At 49.4% G+C, this 19615-nt stretch overlaps 1 protein-coding gene across 11 annotated transcripts in view; it reads left to right on the top strand.

The window, feature by feature from the left end:
* Positions 1 to 19615, top strand: part of LOC110511365 (centrosomal protein of 192 kDa) — an 88388-nt gene that overhangs the window by 44661 nt on the left and 24112 nt on the right. For 10 of the 11 annotated variants that reach the window (XR_016491536.1, XM_090219259.1, XM_090219249.1 and 7 more), the window contains 15 exons: positions 3204 to 4113; positions 4288 to 4436; positions 4662 to 4892; positions 6861 to 6986; positions 8791 to 8931; positions 9031 to 9094; positions 9560 to 9699; positions 9873 to 9965; positions 10585 to 10703; positions 11716 to 11916; positions 12334 to 12424; positions 13854 to 14033; positions 17643 to 17903; positions 18626 to 18747; positions 18976 to 19085. Coding sequence is in view for 10 of the 11 variants with exons in the window: in XM_090219259.1 (XP_090075385.1) it covers positions 3204 to 4113; positions 4288 to 4436; positions 4662 to 4892; positions 6861 to 6986; positions 8791 to 8931; positions 9031 to 9094; positions 9560 to 9699; positions 9873 to 9965; positions 10585 to 10703; positions 11716 to 11916; positions 12334 to 12424; positions 13854 to 14033; positions 17643 to 17903; positions 18626 to 18747; positions 18976 to 19085 (2938 nt within the window). In the remaining variant the exon portion in view is untranslated. Of the gene's footprint in view, positions 1 to 3203; positions 4114 to 4287; positions 4437 to 4661; positions 4893 to 6860; positions 6987 to 8790; positions 8932 to 9030; positions 9095 to 9272; positions 9402 to 9559; positions 9700 to 9872; positions 9966 to 10584; positions 10704 to 11715; positions 11917 to 12333; positions 12425 to 13853; positions 14034 to 17642; positions 17904 to 18625; positions 18748 to 18975; positions 19086 to 19615 lie in introns of those variants that run through there. The other variant, XM_090219273.1, reaches the window with a different exon arrangement.

Raw genomic sequence — 19615 nt, 5'->3', positions numbered from 1 at the left:
TCTCCTCTCTAGCCACAGTGAGGGAACAGGACTCATCCTCTACCCTGATACTCTCCTCTCTAGCCTCAGTGAGGGAACAGGACTCATCCTCTACCCTGATACTCTCCTCTCTAGCCACAGTGAGGGAACAGGACTCATCCTCTACCCTGATACTCTCCTCTCTAGCCTCAGTGAGGGAACAGGACTCATCCTCTACCCTGATACTCTCCTCTCTAGCCACAGTGAGGGAACAGGACTCATCTACCCTGATACTCTCCTCTCTAGCCTCAGTGAGGGAACAGGCCTCATCCCTCATCCTCGACACGGATACTCTCCTCTCTAGAAAGTGAGGGTACAGGACTCATCCTCTACCCTGATACTCTCCTCTCTAGCCACAGTGAGGGAACAGGACTCATCCTCTACCCTGATACTCTCCTCTCTAGCCTCAGTGAGGGAACAGGCCTCATCCCTCATCCTCGACACGGATACTCTCCTCTCTAGAAAGTGAGGGTACAGGACTCATCCTCTACCCTGATACTCTCCTCTCTAGCCTCAGTGAGGGAACAGGACTCATCCCTCATTATCTACCCTGATACTCTCCTCTCTAGAAAGTGAGGGTACAGGACTCATCCTCTTCCCTGATACTCTCCTCTATCCACAGTGAAGGAACAGGACTCATCCCTCATTCTCTACACTGATACTCTCCTCTCTAGCTACAGTGAGGGAACAGGACTCATCCTCTACCCTGATACTCTCATCTCTAGCCACAGTGAGGGAACAGGACTCATCCCTCATCCTCTACCCTCATCCTCTCCTCTCTAGCCACAGTGAGGGAACAGGACTCATGCCTCATCCTCTACCCTCATCCTCTCCTCTCTAGCCTCAGTGAGGGAGCAGGGCTCATTCGTCTTCCTGGTAGGCCCTGATTGGCCAATGCAAGCTGTGCTTTACGACCAGCCCTGGTAGATTCCGTCGCACAAGGATCTTCTGAGCCAAGTGAACGGGGAGATTCTTCACCCTCACCCAGAAACCCTGGGTGTGGCCCGTGAGAGGTTGAATCTTAATGCGACTGGCCTGCCACTTGTCGCCATTGAGACTATCCAGAGTGCCTGGGCCCCTTCTACACGCTCACTGTATGACAAGTGGTGTGTTTTTGGGTCACACCACTTCTCAAAAACAGAAATCTTACCCATGCTCTGTTGTCCGTGGCTCTATGCTTCCTCCACTGTAAACCTCTCTGGGATATGTGTGACGCTAGCGTCCCGCCTGGCCTAAAGCCAGGGAAAATGCAGAGTGCCAAATTCAAATAAATTACTATAAAAATCAAACATTCATGAAATCACACGTGTAAGATGGCAAATTAAAGATACACTTGTGAATCCAGCCAACATGTCAGATTTCAAAAAGGCTTTTCGGCGAAAGCAAACGATGCTATTATCTGAGGATAGCACCTCCGTAAACAGAGAGAAAAGCATATTTCACATCACAAATGGTCCTTTTGTCCTTTTGTTTGATTTAATTCCCTCTATATATATATATATATATACACTGAAACAGTTTTATATATATATATATATATATATATATATATATCCTAAATGTCCATTTATTTGGTGCGTTTGATGCAGAAAAACACCGGTTCCAACTTGCTCAACGTGACTTCAAAATATCTTAATTTACCTTTAAACTTTGCCAAAACATTTCAAACTACTTTTGTAACTTTAGGTATTTTTGTACGTATATAATCGATCAAATTGAAGGCGGGATAATCTGTGTTCAATACAGGAGGAAAACAAACTGTAGCTAGCGTTCTGGTCACGCGCCTCTAACAGTACACTACAAGTGACCCTCGTTCTGAACAGGGTTACTTCTTCATTACACAAAGGAAAAACCTCAACCAATTTCTAAAGACTGTTGACATCCAGTGGAAGCGAAGCGGTCAGTCAAGCAGTGCATTTCAAACACAGATTCAACCACAAAGACCAGGGAGGTTTTTCCAATGCCTCGTAAAGAAGGGTACCTGTTGGTAGATGGGTCAAAATAAATAAAAATCTGACATTGAATAACTCTTTGAGCATGGTGAAGTTATTAATTACACTTTGGATGGTGTATCAATACACCCAGTCACTAAAATGATACAGGCGTCCTTCCTAACTCAGTTGCCGGAGAGGAAGGAAACCCCTCAGTGATTTCAATGGTGACTTCAAAACAGTTAGTTTAATTGCTGTGATAGGAGAACTGAGGATGGATCAACGTTGTAGTTAGTCCACAATACTAACCTAATTGACATAGTGAAAAGGTCTGTATAGAATACAAACATTCCAAAACATGCATCCTGTTTGCAACAAGGCACTAAAGTAAAACTGCAAAACAAATGTGGCAAAGCAATTCACTTTTTGTCCTGTTTGGTTCAAATCCAATACAACACAACACTGAGTACCACTCTTCATATTTTCAAGCATTGTGGTGACTGCATCATGTTATGGGTATGCTTGTCATCGTTGAGTTTTTTTTAGGATAAAAAGAAACAGAATGGAGCTAATCACAGGCAAAATCCCAGAGGAAACCCTGCTTCAGTCTGCTTTCCACCAGACACTGGGATTCACCTTTCAGCAGGACAATAACCGACAACACAAGGCCAAATCTACCCTGGAGTTGCTTACCAAGAAGACCAGTGAATGTTTCTGAGTGGCCAAGTTTACACTTTTGACATAATTCTGCTTATAAATCTATGGCAAGACCTGAAAATGGTTGTCTGGCAATGATCAGCAACCCATTTGACAGAACATGAAGAAGAATGGGCCAATGTTGCACAATCCAGGTGTGGAACGCTCTTAGATTTACCCAGAAAGACTCACAGCAGTAATCACTGTCAACATGTATTGACTCAGGGGGTTGAAGACTTGTCTAGGCAACATTATATTAGTGATTAATTTTTACAGAAATGTTTTACAAATGTTCACATTTTTCTTCCGCTTTGACATTTTCCAAAGTATTTTGTGGAAAAAGTCAAAGGGATGTGAATATTTTCTGACGGCGCTGAATCTCTCATCAGAGAACCGAGGTGAAGTAACCTTGAGTTTTGGGTGCTTGTCTTGCTTGTTGTTGCACAATGTTAAGTTGAATGACGGTCATCTGCCTGGAAATACTCAGCTATGTCATGTCGTGGAGTTACCACATGAAGGAATAACCAACTGACTGTGATATCTCTCTCCCTTCCCCAGAGTCATGGCACCATGTCTCTGAGCACCACTATCATCAGGGCCAGTCCCACCCCGCCAGTAGAAGGGGCTGATACCCAGAGTCCTACAGGTCAGGAGCTACCTCCTCACCGTTCTACAGACGTCCTCTGTCCTCCTAGACAGTCCAAGAGCCCAGAGTCTCCTCACCACTCGAACGGTCCTCGTAGTGGCTCGGTAGACCTGCGGAGTGGTTCAGGTCTGGGCTTCACACGCAGCCAGAGTGAGTGTAACTATCACTGTGGGAACAATAGAGACTACAACCAGCAGAAACGCCACTCCGAACCCAACTCACACCTTCTCACCAAGTTGGATTCTGGCTACTCCAGCAACCTGAACATCCAGCAGCCCAGCGGTATGGGGGGCCAAGGGAACCAGCAGTGGTCTGGAGTCTCAGCCCAGGGGAGTGAGGTCTATCCTGGGGCCAGGACGGTCTTCGGCTTGCCTTCCTCCGAGGACCTGTGCTACATGCCCATCTCCAGCTTCAAGCCCCAGGGCTCCATGGTGGACCTGCCTCCAGGGGTCCCTAGCCTCCTGACGGGGCGCTCCCTCTTCAGTTCCCAGCTGGCACAGCAGAACCTGGGCTCAGATGGAGCTCTTCACCCTGGTCTCCCTCTGCCTGCTCCCTACCACCACATGGCAGCAGCTGGGAACGGCCTGTATGGTCATGCTATGTCCTCACGGTTAGGACCCAACGTTGACCCCTCAGTCAGACACCTCCACAGCTCTGGGGGTCTGGGTGTCTCTGGGCCAGGTGGACCAGGAGGTCCCGGGGGTCTGTACCACTGCTCTAACCCCCACCTCAAACCCTTGGACCCAGGACTGATGGAGGGGAACCCCTACAACCAGCACTGTGTAGCCTCGTGGTCTGACGGCAGCCTTCCTGAACCCACAGGTAAAGTCTTCAATCAGTTCTGGAATGTTCTCTTGAATCACTCGCGATAAGAGGGTGTGTTGCAGTAGGAAGAGTTCAAAACGGTTCATCTCACTCGAGTGATTTTTAAATACATGTAATTTTTGTAAGCTTTAAGATAACCCTGGACCCCTCTCTCCCTCTCCAATCCTCCAGCCCAGGTCGTGATCCCTGAGGAGCTGAGGTTCCCCCATGCCTGCTGTGTGGGCATCTCCTCTCAGACCTCACTGGGCATCTTCAACCCCTCCGAGCGCTGGCAGCAGGTCTCCATCACCGTCACCAGTCTGGCCATCAACGGAGAGAAGGTGTCATTTTGTTTCTAAGAAATTTGTAAAGAGGACAATGATTTAGAGAGAATTGTATGGTCTGAAATAGTGTCAACAAATGTGTAAATGTAAAAAAATAAAAAAAGAAATGCTAGAGAATATTTTAAGCAAATTGAGAGCCAATAAATACTCCCGGAAATGTAACCACTCTGAAGAACTAGGAACTGCTGTCAAACCATAATGACCATTTCCTGTCCCACCCAGGTTGATTCATTCCCGTACCAGTGGCTGATAGTGAAGAACAAGACCATCATTGGCCCTAAGAGCACGGAGGAGCAGAAGGTGTTGTTCATCCCACCTCAGGCCGGGGTGTACCAAGCTGTCCTCAGTGTCTCCTCCTGGCCTGCCTCCGCTGAGGCCCAGGCTGTCGCCCGCGCCGAGGTGTTCGCCAAGAGGGTGGTCCTCGTCGCCATGGCAGAGAACCCTGCTCTGGAGGTAAGGGGGGTGTGGCTGATCAGTTGTTGGCTTGAATCCCAAGTGAGGAGTCCCAAGATCAACTATTGTCGATCGTTAGTTAGCTTTGAGTCCATGTCAGGACAGGAAGGACACCTACTACGTGGGCATACTTCCTGTTTGGTTTGTTTTACTTCTTATATTTCAGTGTTTTGAAATAACAGTTGTGTAAAACCTCAAGGTCTCTGTTCTAGTTGGTTCATGTCAGTTATGTTGTTTCTCCACTATAACCGATAACACACTGTGTTCTGGGTGGTTCTCCACTGTAACACACTGTGTTCCGGGTGGTTTCTCCACTGTAACACACTGTGTTCTGGGTGGTTTCTCCACTGTAACACACTGTGTTCTGGGTGGTTTCTCCACTGTAACACACTGTGTTCTGGGTGGTTTCTCCACTGTAACACACTGTGTTCTGGGGGGTTTCTCCACTGTAACACACTGTGTTCTGGGGGGTTTCTCCACTGTAACACACTGTGTTCTGGGGGGTTTCTCCACTGTAACACACTGTGCTCTGGGTGGTTTCTCCACTGTAACACACTGTGTTCCGGGTGGTTTCTCCACTGTAACACACTGTGTTCCGGGTGGTTTCTCCACTGTAACACACTGTGTTCTGGGTGGTTTCTCCACTGTAACACACTGTGTTCCGGGTGGTTTCTCCACTGTAACACACTGTGTTCTGGGTGGTTTCTCCACTGTAACACACTGTGTTCCGGGTGGTTTCTCCACTGTAACACACTGTGTTCCGGGTGGTTTCTCCACTGTAACACACTGTGCTCTGGGTGGTTTCTCCACTGTAACACACTGTGTTCTGGGTGGTTCTCCACTGTAACACACTGTGTTCTGGGTGGTTTCTCCACTGTAACACACTGTGTTCTGGGGGGTTTCTCCACTGTAACACACTGTGCTCTGGGGGGTTTCTCCACTGTAACACACTGTGTTCCGGGTGGTTTCTCCACTGTAACACACTGTGTTCCGGGTGGTTTCTCCACTGTAACACACTGTGTTCCGGGTGGTTTCTCCACTGTAACACACTGTGCTCTGGGTGGTTTCTCCACTGTAACACACTGTGTTCTGGGTGGTTCTCCACTGTAACACACTGTGTTCTGGGTGGTTTCTCCACTGTAACACACTGTGTTCTGGGGGGTTTCTCCACTGTAACACACTGTGCTCTGGGGGGTTTCTCCACTGTAACACACTGTGTTCCGGGTGGTTTCTCCACTGTAACACACTGTGTTCCGGGTGGTTTCTCCACTGTAACACACTGTGTTCCGGGTGGTTTCTCCACTGTAACACACTGTGTTCCGGGTGGTTTCTCCACTATAACACACTGTGTTCCGGGTGGTTTCTCCACTGTAACACACTGTGTTCCGGGTGGTTTCTCCACTGTAACACACTGTGTTCCGGGTGGTTTCTCCACTGTAACACACTGTGTTCTGGGTGGTTTCTCCACTGTAACACACTGTGTTCTGGGTTGTTTCTCCACTGTAACACACTGTGTTCTGGGTTGTTTCTCCACTGTAACACACTGTGTTCTGGGGGGTTTCTCCACTGTAACACACTGTGTTCTGGGGGGTTTCTCCACTGTAACACACTGTGTTCCGGGGGGTTTCTCCACTGTAACACACTGTGTTCCGGGTGGTTTCTCCACTGTAACACACTGTGTTCCGGGTGGTTTCTCCACTGTAACACACTGTGTTCCGGGTGGTTTCTCCACTGTAACACACTGTGTTCCGGGTGGTTTCTCCACTATAACACACTGTGTTCCGGGTGGTTTCTCCACTGTAACACACTGTGTTCCGGGTGGTTTCTCCACTGTAACACACTGTGCTCTGGGTGGTTTCTCCACTGTAACACACTGTGCTCTGGGTGGTTTCTCCACTGTAACACACTGTGTTCTGGGTGGTTTCTCCACTGTAACACACTGTGTTCCGGGTGGTTTCTCCTCTCCAGGTGGATGTAGGGAAGTGTGGCAGTCTGGACTTCGGAGACCTGGCAGGTGGCAGTGCCAAAGCTCTCCCTCTGAAGCTGCTGAACAGGACTCAGGCCACCGTACCTATTAGACTGGTTATCAGTGCTGTAAGACAATACAATGCACTACATTACCATACAATACAATGCACTACATTACCATACAATACAATGCACTACATTACCATACAATGCTATGCAGTACATTACAGTACATTACATTACAACACAATACAGTACAATGCTATACGCTACATTACCATGCAATACAATACAATGCTATGCGCTACATTACCATGCAGTACAATACAATGCTATGCGCTACATTACCATGCAGTACAATACAATGCTATGCGCTACATTACCATGCAATACAGTGCAGTACGTTGCTGTGCGGTGCAGTGCTGTGCGGTGCAGTACGATGCTGTGCGGTGCAGTACGATGCTGTGCGGTGCAGTACGGTGCAGTACGGTGCTGTGCGGTGCAGTGCGGTGCAGTACGGTGCAGTACGATGCTGTGCGGTGCAGTACGGTGCTGTGCGGTGCAGTGCGGTGCAGTACGGTGCGGTGCAGTACGATGCTGTGCGGTGCAGTACGATGCTGTGCGGTGCAGTACGGTGCTGTGCGGTGCAGTGCGGTGCAGTACGGTGCGGTGCAGTACGATGCTGTGCGGTGCAGTACGATGCTGTGCGGTGCAGTACGATGCTGTGCAGTACGATGCAGTGCAATGCAGTGCTGTACGATGCAGTGCAGTACGATGCAGTGCGATGCAGTGTGATGCAGTGCGATGCAGTGCGATGCAGTGCAGTACGATGCAGTACGATGCAGTGCGATGCAGTGCAGTACAATGGAATGCAGTACAGCTTCGGGACAATAACTAGTGTTTTGTGGGTCAGTATTCTTCTGTCTGGGTTGTGCAGAACTTTGTCCTGCTGCCCTCAATTTCAACAGCCATGGCCCTCGATGTCCCCTTGTGTGGCCGGCCGTAATGCTACCTAAAATGTACATTCCTTGCAGCCAAAGTGTCCGTTGTGCCCTTTGGGTTAGTATAATAATTATAATTCCCTTCTCCCCGCTGCCAATCGCTGTGCTTCAAAGCACCTCACTCACATGGCTCTGTCAGTTATCTCAATTCTTATTAGTCAATGTTCGTCATGTGATCAGGTCCTGCACTGCGCCCGTCCCGCCACAGGAGTCGCTAGTGCGCGATGGGACAAAGACATCCCTGCCGGCCAAACCCATCCCCTAACCCGGACGACGCTGTGCCGAGTGTGTGCCGCCCCAGCCGGCTGCGACAGAGCCTGGACTCTAACCCAGAATCTCTAGTGGCACAGCTAGCACTGCAATGTGTGCCTTAGACCTTAGACCACTTGGCCACTCAGGAGGTCCTGATCAGGTCCTTCTGACAGTCATCTCAGCATCGCCATAGGCTACAAGTGAAGACGGACTCATCGGGGATGCAACGGCGCCCGTCCTTATGGAATCCCGAGGCACACATCAACTGTTCATCAGCCAACTCCTGGCAGAAGGAGGACGACAGGCACCGGCCTTTCTCTCCTGGCAAAAGGACCAGTGCCTCCAGTATGACAAATTCAAGCCTTTAGATATTAATAATGATCCTATTGGTCAAGCATTACTGTCATCTAGCCTGCTACATTGTCTGGCGCCTCCCTCCTGGGAGCATCGGTCAGGACATGAGACTGGAAGCTCGGTATGCCAGGCTGTCGCCTGAGGCTCGGTATGCCAGGCTGTCGCCTGAGGCTCGGTATGCCAGGCTGTCGGGCACCATTTAAAATCCGGAAATTCCAGGCCTAATGTCATCTTTCTGTTACTCAAAAACACTTAGATATTTTAAAATATTTGGCTATAAAGGCCTCTTTGATAGATTGTCTTTTGTGATGTCATATTTCTAGAACGCCACGGCCTGGCGCTGCTTCACCTTCTCCAAGAGTCCCGTTGCCATGACAGCGGAGGGCTTGCTGCAGGCGGGGACTCTGACATCACTGGCCGCTCCGTCCGTCATGAACCACGTGATGCACGCCAGCTACGGAGAGGTGAGTAACCCTGGAGTGACCTAGTCTCAGTGACTTGTGACTTCAATAGCTGAGTAGTTTGAGGGATGTTTTGGAATGTTGTTTTGTGTTGTATTTCAGAATCCAGAGAGCTTCATGGTTTGGGTCCACTTCCACGCTCCACAGAAGTACCAGTCCTGTTCAGGTATGACCCCTGTCCTGGCTCCGTGAATATTAATACACGAAGATGCCAATCAGCCACCAATCACAGCTGATGTTTGTCATGTCTAATGTCATACAGGTGGTCTAGGTCCAGCTGATCTGTACAGTGATGTCATACAGGTGATTTAGGTCCAGTGGATGAGTACAGTGATGTTATACAGGTGGTCTAGGTCCAGCGGATGAGTACAGTGATGTCATACAGGTGGTCTAGGTCCAGCGGATGAGTACAGTGATGTCATACAGGTGGTCTAGGTCCAGCGGATGAGTACAGTGATGTCATACAGGTGGTCTAGGTCCAGTGGATGAGTACAGTGATGTCATACAGGTGGTCTAGGTCCAGCTGATGAGTACAGTGATGTCATACAGGTGGTCTAGGTCCAGCGGATGAGTACAGTGATGTCATACAGGTGGTCTAGGTCCAGCTGATGAGTACAGTGATGTCATACAGGTGATCTAGGTCCAGCAGATGAGTACAGTGCGCGGGTGGACATCGAGGTGGACTGTCCAGGCCCCAGTCATGTGATCAGGAGCGTCCCTCTCAGAGCCAGGTCTGGAACAGCCAGAGTACACGCCCCTAAAGACCTGCAGGTAGGAACTGACCCACAGCACTGCTGACATGAGACTAGTCTTTATATTCAGAGTTTAACTGGGAAACCAGTGTGTTGTATTGCCTTAATAACACATTCCGTATTAGAGTTAGGGTTGACCTTTTGTGTGATATTTCTGTAATTCTTTCCTCATATCATTTTGGGGGTGGGCAGAATGTTAACCTCTCGGCAGCGTTGGGTGAGTCCAGCACGCAAACTCTGCCTCTGAAGAACGCAGGAAACATTGATGTTCAGCTGAAACTTAAGGTATTCTGTCCCTTTTACTTCCCTGTTTGATCTGTGGTTTGGATAAGCCTGGGGGATATGGTTTGGATAAGCCTGGGGGATGTGTTGTGGTTTGGATAAGCCTGGGGGATGTGTTGTGGTTTGGATAAGCCTGGGGGATGTGTTGTGGTTTGGATAAGCCTGGGGGATGTGTTGTGGTTTGGATAAGCCTGGGGGATGTGGTTTGGATAAGCCTGGGGGATGTGTCGTGGTTTGGATAAGCCTGGGGGATGTGTTGTGGTTTGGATAAGCCTGGGGGATGTGTCGTGGTTTGGATAAGCCTGGGGGATGTGTCGTGGTTTGGATAAGCCTGGGGGATGTGTCGTGGTTTGGATAAGCCTGGGGGATGTGTCGGGGTTTGGATAAGCCTGGGGGATGTGTCGTGGTTTGGATAAGCCTGGGGGATGTGTCGTGGTTTGGATAAGCATGGGGGATGTGTCGTGGTTTGGATAAGCCTGGGGGATGTGTCGTGGTTTGGATAAGCCTGGGGGATGTGTCGTGGTTTGGATAAGCCTGGGGGATGTGTCGTGGTTGATATGACCTCCTGGGTGGTGCTGACTGTTGGTTGATATGACCTCCTGTGGGGGGTGCTTGTCTACAGAACAGCGGTGGTGATAGCTGTTTCTCTGTGAGTCCTGTTGACCTGTGTCTGCGTGCCGGGGAGGAGCAAGGCATTGTGGTCTCGTTCACCTCTCAGGGCGGCAGGAAGAACCGAGAGAGGTACTTTTTAATTATTTATTTATTTTTTACACACTTCAGAGTTCTGAGCATCTAGCCTTGTGGAAAGCCTTCTACATTACTCAGTGTTGTGAACATCTAGCCTTGTAGAAAGCCTTCTACATTACTCAGTTCTGAACATCTAGCCTTGTAGAAAGCCTTCTACATTACTCAGTTCTGAGCATCTAGCCTTGTGGAAAGCCTTCTACATTACTCAGTGTTGTGAACATCTAGCCTTGTAGAAAGCCTTCTACATTACTCAGTGTTGTGAACATCTAGCCTTGTAGAAAGCCTTCTACATTACTCAGTGTTGTGAACATCTAGCCTTGTAGAAAGCCTTCTACATTACTCAGTGTTGTGAACATCTAGCCTTGTAGAAAGCCTTCTACATTACTCAGTTCTGAACATCTAGCCTTGTAGAAAGCCTTCTACATTACTCAGTTCTGAACATCTAGCCTTGTAGAAAGCCTTCTACATTACTCAATGCTCTGAACGTCTAGCCTTGTAGAAAGCCTTCTACATTACTCAGTGTTGTGAACATCTAGCCTTGTAGAAAGCCTTCTACATTACTCAGTTCTGAACATCTAGCCTTGTAGAAAGCCTTCTACATTACTCAGTGTTGTGAACATCTAGCCTTGTAGAAAGCCTTCTACATTACTCAGTGCTCTGACCATCTAGCCTTGTGGAAAGCCTTCTACATATCTAGCCTTGTAGAAAGCCTTCTACATTACTCAGTGCTCTGAACATCTAGCCTTGTAGAAAGCCTTCTACATTACTCAGAGTTGTGAACATCTAGCCTTGTAGAAAGTCTTCTACATTACTCAATGTTGTGAACATCTAGCCTTGTAAAAAGTCTTCTACATTACTCAGAGTTGTACTTCAGAGTGTAAGATCTGATCTGTTACTCTAGGATCCTTGTCCTGGCAGCTCAGACTTCTCCCTGGGTGGTTGTTCTGTGTCCTTGTGTTTTCATGATACTTCCTGTTCTGATGTTTCTCTGTGCTTGTCCCTCCAGTGTTCTGACCATCCTGGTGCTGCCGTCTGGTCCTCAGTATGAGGTGGTTCTGAAGGGACAGGTGGTACCAGAGGAGGGGGTGAACCCTGCTGCCCCTGGTCCTGTCTCTGCCCTGGGCATGCTGCCCCACAGTGAGGTGCCCCCCATCCTCTCCAACAAGCAGTTTGTGGCCTGGGGAGGGGTCACCCTGGGCAGGGCTGTGTAAGGAACATTTTACTAGACTACTACGTGTTAGTCATAATGATTCATCCATACATAGTTGCTCCCGAGTGGCGCAGCGGTCTAAGTCACTGCAAGAGGTGTCACTACAGTCCTTGGTTCGATTCCAGGCTGTATCTTACCCGGCCGGGATTGGGAGTCCCATAGGGCGGCGCACAATTGGCCCAGCGTTGTCTGGGTTTGGCCGTCGTTGTAAATAAGAATTTGTTCTTAACTGTCTTGCCAAGTTAAATAAAGGTTCAATATATTTTGGCGGTGTGGTGGTGGAGGTGGGGTGGTGGAGGTGGGGTGGTGGTGGTGGTGGAGGTGGTGTGGTGGAGGTGTGGTGGTGGTGGTGTGGAGGTGAGGTGTGGTGTGGAGTGGAGGTGGTGCTCTGAATGTGGTCTTCTACCTGTACAGACAACAGAAGCTGGTTCTTCGTAATAACTCCCCCAACACAACACATCACCTGCGTCTGCTGATCCGAGGACAAGACCACAGCTGTTTCCAGGTAAGAACCAAACCTCCTTGACTTGTCCAGCTCCATGTGGCCTTCAGCTACTCTTCAGATATCAATCACAACAGCTCTGTGTCAGACTGCTCCTTAACCCTCTCCAGCTACTCTTCAGATATCAATCACAACAGCTCTGTGTCAGACTGGTCCTTAACCCTCTCCAACAGTTCTGTGTCAGACTGCTCCTTAACCCTCTCCAACAGCTCTGTGTCAGACTGCTCCTTAACCCTCTCCAACAGCTCTGTGTCAGACTGGTCCTTAACCCTCTCCAACAGTTCTGTGTCAGACTGCTCCTTAACCCTCTCCAACAGCTCTGTCAGACTGCTCCTTACCCCTCTCCAACAGCTCTGTGTCAGACTGCTCCTTAACCCTCTCCAACAGCTCTGTGTCAGACTGCTCCTTACCCCTCTCCAACAGCTCTGTGTCAGACTGCTCCTTAACCCTCTCCAACAGCTCTGTGTCAGACTGCTCCTTAACCCTCTCCAACAGCTCTGTGTCAGACTGCTCCTTAACCCTCTCCAACAGCTCTGTGTCAGACTGCTCCTTAACCCTCTCCAACAGCTCTGTCAGACTGCTCCTTACCCCTCTCCAACAGCTCTGTGTCAGACTGCTCCTTACCCCTCTCCAACAGCTCTGTGTCAGACTGCTCCTTAACCCTCTCCAACAGCTCTGTGTCAGACTGCTCCTTAACCCTCTCCAACAGCTCTGTGTCAGACTGCTCCTTAACCCTCTCCAACAGCTCTGTGTCAGACTGCTCCTTAACCCTCTCCAACAGCTCTGTGTCAGACTGCTCCTTAACCCTCTCCAACAGCTCTGTGTCAGACTGCTCCTTAACCCTCTCCAACAGCTCTGTGTCAGACTGCTCCTTAACCCTCTCCAACAGCTCTGTGTCAGACTGCTCCTTAACCCTCTCCAACAGCTCTGTGTCAGACTGCTCCTTAACCCTCTCCAACAGCTCTGTGTCAGACTGCTCCTTACCCCTCTCCAACAGCTCTGTGTCAGACTGCTTGCCTGGAGACTTGGCTGTGGTCTCCTGTGGTGTTTGAAGCCATTAGAGTGAACAGTCATGTCTCTCTCTCCGTCTGTGTCTCTCTCTCCGTCTGTGTCTCTCTCTCCGTCTGTCTCTCTCTCCATCTGTGTCTCTCTCTCCATCTGTGTCTCTCTCTCCATCTGTGTCTCTCTCTCTCCATCTGTGTCTCTCTCTCTGTCTCCTAATGTAATATCTCTCTCTCTCCTGTCTCTCTCCTGTCTATCTATTAATGTAATATCTCTCTCTCCTGTCTCTCTCCTGTCTATCTATTAATGTAATATCTCTCTCTCCTCTCTCTCTCTCTCTCTCTCTCTCCTGTCTATCTATTAATGTAATATCTCTCTCTCCTCTCTCTCTCTCTCCTGTCTATCTATTAATGTAATATATCTCTCCCAGCTCCAGAGTAGTTTTGGACAGGAGGAGAGGTTGACCCGACACAGAGAGCTGTCTATCCGGCCCAGGGAGGATGTTGTTGTCCACCTGCTGTTTGCCCCAACCCGGGTGGCCTGCACCCTGTCCAAGCTGGAGATCAAACAGTCTGGAGTACGGCCCTCACAGCCTGGCATCAAGTTCACTGTGAGGCCCTCTCTACCCTAACTTTCCTGGTTTAATGTGAGGCCCTCACAGCCTGGCATCAAGTTCACTGTGAGGCCCCCTCTACCCTAACTATCCTGGTTTAATGTGAGGCCCTCACAGCCTGGCATCAAGTTCACTGTGAGGCCCTCTCTACCCTAACTATCCTGGTTCACTGTGAGGCCCTCACAGCCTGGCATCAAGTTCACTGTGAGGCCCTCACAGCCTGGCATCAAGTTCACTGTGAGGCCCTCACAGCCTGGCATCAAGTTCACTGTGAGGCCCTCACAGCCTGGCATCAAGTTCACTGTGAGGCCCTCACAGCCTGGCATCAAGTTCACTGTGAGGCCCTCACAGCCTGGCATCAAGTTCACTGTGAGGCCCTCACAGCCTGGCATCAAGTTCACTGTGAGGCCCTCACAGCCTGGCATCAAGTTCACTGTGAGGCCCTCACAGCCTGGCATCAAGTTCACTGTGAGGCCCTCACAGCCTGGCATCAAGTTCACTGTGAGGCCCTCTCTACCCTAACTATCCTGGTTTACTGTGAGGCCCTCTCTACCCTAACTATCCTGGTTTACTGTGAGGCCCTCTCTACCCTAACCATCCTGGTTTACTGTGAGGCCCTCTCTACCCTAACCATCCTGGTTTACTGTCTGGCCCACTCTACCCTAACCATCCTGGTTTACTGTCTGGCCCTCTACCCTAACCATCCTGGTTTACTGTGAGGTCATCTCTACCCTAACCATCCTCGGCCCTCTCTACCCTAACCATCCTGGTTTACTGTGAGGTCCTCTCTACCCTAACCATCCTGGTTTACTGTGAGGTCCTCTCTACCCTAACCATCCTGAGCCCTCTCTACCCTAACCATCCTGGTTTACTGTGAGGTCCTCTCTACCCTAACCATCCTGGGCCCTCTCTACCCTAACCATCCTGGTTTACTGTGAGGTCCTCTCTACCCTAACCATCCTGGGCCCTCTCTACCCTAACCATCCTGGTTTATTGTGAGGTCCTCTCTACCCTAACCATCCTGGTTTACTGTCTGGCCCTCTCTACCCTAACCATCCTGGTTTACTGTCTGGCCCACTCTACCCTAACCATCCTGGTTTACTGTCTGGCCCACTCTACCCTAACCATCCTGGTTTACTGTCTGGCCCTCTACCCTAACCATCCTGGTTTACTGTGAGGTCATCTCTACCCTAACCATCCTCGGCCCTCTCTACCCTAACCATCCTGGTTTACTGTGAGGTCCTCTCTACCCTAACCATCCTGGTTTACTGTGAGGCCCTCTACCCTAACCATCCTGTTTCACTGTGAGGCCCTCTACCCTAACCATCCTGGTTTACTGTGAGGCCCTCTCTACCCTAACTATCCTGGTTTACTGTGAGGCCTTCTCTACCCTAACCATCCTGGTTTACTGTGAGGTCATCTCTACCCTAACCATCCTGGGCCCTCTCTACCCTAACCATCCTGGTTTACTGTCTGGCCCTCTCTACCCTAACCATCCTGGGCCCTCTCTACCCTAACCATCCTGGTTTACTGTCTGGCCCTCTCTACCCTAACCATCCTGGTTTACTGTGATGTCCTCTCTACCCTAACCATCCTGGTTTACTGTGAGGCCCTCTACCCTAACCATCCTGTTTCACTGTGAGGCCCTCTACCCTAACCATCCTGGTTTACTGTGAGGCCCTCTCTACCCTAACTATCCTGGTTTACTGTGAGGCCCTCTCTACCCTAACCATCCTGGTTTACTGTGAGGTCCTCTCTACCCTAACCATCCTGGTTTACTGTGAGGTCCTCTCTACCCTAACCATCCTGGTTTACTGTGAGGACCTCTCTACCCTAACCATCCTGGTTTACTGTGAGGCCCTCTCTACCCTAACTATCCTGGTTTACTGTCTGGCCCTCTCTACCCTAACCGTCCTGGTTTACTGTCTGGCCCACTCTACCCTAACCATCCTGGGCCCTCTCTACCCTAACCATCCTGGTTTACTGTCTGGTCCTCTCTACCCTAACCATCCTGTTTCACTGTGAGGCCCTCTACCCTAACCATCCTGGTTTACTGTGAGGCCCTCTCTACCCTAACCATCCTGGTTTACTGTCTGGCCCACTCTACCCTAACCATCCTGGTTTACTGTGAGGCCCTCTACCCTAACCATCCTGTTTCACTGTGAGGCCCTCTACCCTAACCATCCTGGTTTACTGTCTGGCCCACTCTACCCTAACCATCCTGGGCCCTCTCTACCCTAACCATCCTGGTTTACTGTCTGGCCCTCTCTACCCTAACCATCCTGGTTTACTGTCTGGCCCTCTCTACCCTAACCATCCTGGTTTACTGTGAGGCCCTCTCTACCCTAACCATCCTGGTTTACTGTCTGGCCCTCTCTACCCTAACCATCCTGGTTTACTGTCTGGCCCTCTCTACTCCAACCATCCTGGTTCCTCTCTACCCTAACCATCCTGGTTTACTGTCTGGCCCTCTCTACTCCAACCATCCTGGTTTACTGTCTGGCCCTCTCTATTCCAACCATCCTGGTTTACTGTCTGGCCCTCTCTACCCTAACCATCCTGGTTTACTGTCTGGCCCTCTCTACCCTAACCATCCTGGTTTACTGTCTGGCCCTCTCTACCCTAACCATCCTGGTTTACTGTCTGGCCCTCTCTACCCTAACCATCCTGGTTTACTGTCTGGCCCTCTCTACCCTAACCATCCTAGTTTACTGTCTGGCCCTCTCTACCCTAACCATCCTGGTTTACTGTCTGGCCCTCTCTACTCCAACCATCCTGGTTCCTCTCTACCCTAACCATCCTGGTTTACTGTCTGGCCCTCTCTACTCCAACCATCCTGGTTCCTCTCTACCCTAACCATCCTATAGACCAATGTTTCTTCCTCCTGGGCCGTAGTTGTTGCCCTGGGCCGTAGTTGTTGCCCTGGGCCGTAGTTGTTGCCCTAGCACTACACTCCTGATTCCACGAATCAAAGGCTTGATGATGACGTGGTTATTTGAGTCCGGTGTGTAGTGCAAGGCCAACAACAGAAACGTGAAAATCTACGGGTTCCGAGGATCTAGCTACTTATTGAAGTGACTGGTTTTCAGTGGTGGTTTCTGATCTTAAAGGGACATTACACTTTTAAAAGTTTGTCTAATGTTTTCAGACTTCACAATGAGTCTGTGATGACGTATGGGTTGTGAGTCTGTGGCGACGTATGGGTTGTGAGTCTGTGGCGACGTATGGGTTGTGAGTCTGTGGCGACGTATGGGTTGTGAGTCTGTGGCGACGTATGGGTTGTGAGTCTGTGGCGACGTATGGGTTGTGAGTCTGTGGCGACGTATGGGTTGTGAGTCTGTGGCGACGTATGGGTTGTGAGTCTGTGGCGACGTATGGGTTGTGAGTCTGTGGCGACGTATGGGTTGTGAGTCTGTGGCGACGTATGGGTTGTGAGTCTGTGGCGACGTATGGGTTGTGAGTCTGTGGCGACGTATGGGTTGTGAGTCTGACGTATGGGTTGTGAGTCTGTGGCGACGTATGGGTTAGGTAGCTCTGGCTATATGCCTCACATCTTAATAAATAGAGATATACAAACACCCCTCTGTCTCTCTCTCGCCCCCCCAGATCCCCCTATCAGGCTATGGAGGGACCAGCAACATTATTCTGGAAGACCACAGGAAGCGTTCAGACGGCTACGTGGCTATGCTAATGGGGGTGGCAGCAGGCCAGGTCTCCAAGCTGTGTGTCTGTGTGAGAAACACTGGGTGCAGGGCTGCCTTCATTAAGGCTGTTCCCTACTCTGACCTACACACACGCTCTGTCATGGACTCCTCAGACATCAGCCTCTCTCCGTCTCAGTTCGTCCTGAAGGAGAGGACACAGGAGGTAGGTCACATGACTGTGTGTTGTGGTCAGAAAGGAGGTTCTGGTTTGATCTGGACTTCCTGACCGGAGACATGGAGAGATGTTTCTATCATTAATAGATGGTGTGAACTGGACTACCTGACTGGAGAGATGGAGAGATGTTTCTGTCATTAATAGATGGTGTGAACTGGACTACCTGACTGGAGAGATGGAGAGATGTTTCTGTCATTAATAGATGGTGTGAACTGGACTACCTGACCGGAGACATGGAGAGATGTTTCTATCATTAATAGATGGTGTGAACTGGACTACCTGACTGGAGAGATGTTTCTATCATTAATAGATGGTGTGAACTGGACTGCCTGACTGGAGAGATGTTTCTATCATTAATAGATGGTGTGAACTGGACTACCTGACTGGAGAGATGGAGAGATGTTTCTATCATTAATAGATGGTGTGAACTGGACTACCTGACTGGAGAGATGTTTCTATCATTAATAGATGGTGTGAACTGGACTACCTGACTGGAGAGATGTTTCTATCATTAATAGATGGTGTGAACTGGACTACCTGACTGGAGAGATGGAGAGATGTTTCTGTCATTAATAGATGGTGTGAACTGGACTACCTGACTGGAGAGATGTTTCTATCATTAATAGATGGTGTGAACTGGACTACCTGACTGGAGAGATGGAGAGATGTTTCTGTCATTAATAATTGGTTTGAACTGGTTCTTTCTCCAGGTGATCACGGTTCTGATGAAGGTGACCCAGAGAGAGCAGACTCTGTGTCAGTCAGCTAATGCCATCCTGGCCACCGTCTGTCTCTTCTGTGGAGACGAGGTCTCACGACAACAGTTCAGGAGGTGAGGACCTGCCCCTCTGTTTCTTACATGGGCTGTCATTAACCTGACATTTAAACAGCCATCTTGTGAAGCAATAGCAATAAATAGGCTTTGAGGAGGTTGATCCAGGCTGTCAGACAGAACCGTTTGGTCCACTACTGTCTGTTTCTGTTCTCCAGGCCCTCTAGTTTGATTTACAACACTGTAAGGAGACTGATTTCACCACCCTCTCCATCTCCTGTCCCCCAGGTTGCTGCTGTCGAAGCCTGATGCAGGCAGGAAGATTCTGTCAGAGAACAGTCTGCTGAAAGGACTCAACTTCAACGAGAGGTTCCTGGGGGAGGAGCAGGTCCTGGAGGGTAAGGGTCATGGGTCTTTCAAGAACAGGGGTAGGGTAATGTTGCTTTGATGAGATGGGAGCTTGCGGTGTCTGATACTTGCGGGATTTGTCAGTGACATTTTGCAGTCAGAATGGTTTGGCGAGCTACTCGTAGGTGGTCTGTGAGTTACTGGTGGATCAACCTGTTGGAGACCCCTGTTCTATACACTAGGGTACCTGTGAGGGTTTCCTACTCTGGACAACTTGTTAGTCATAATTATCTGCAAAAACTTGTTTGTTGTGGAAATGTTTATATATATATATACATGCGCACGCACACACACACACACGCACACACACGCACACGCACACGCACACACACACAGTTGAAGTCGGAAGTTTACATACTTAGATTAGTGTCATTAACTCATTTTTCAACCACTCCACACATTTTTTGTTAACAAACTATAGTTTTGGCAAGTCAGTTAGGACATCTACTTTGTGCATGACACAAGTCATTTTTCCAACAATTGATTACAGACAGATTATTTCACTTATCACAATTCCAGT

The sequence above is a fragment of the Oncorhynchus mykiss genome, chromosome 3 (genome assembly GCF_057628025.1).
Source record: "Oncorhynchus mykiss isolate SJ-2025 chromosome 3, ASM5762802v1, whole genome shotgun sequence".
NCBI lineage: Eukaryota > Metazoa > Chordata > Actinopteri > Salmoniformes > Salmonidae > Oncorhynchus > Oncorhynchus mykiss.
This window is presented reverse-complemented; position numbering and strand designations above follow the sequence as displayed.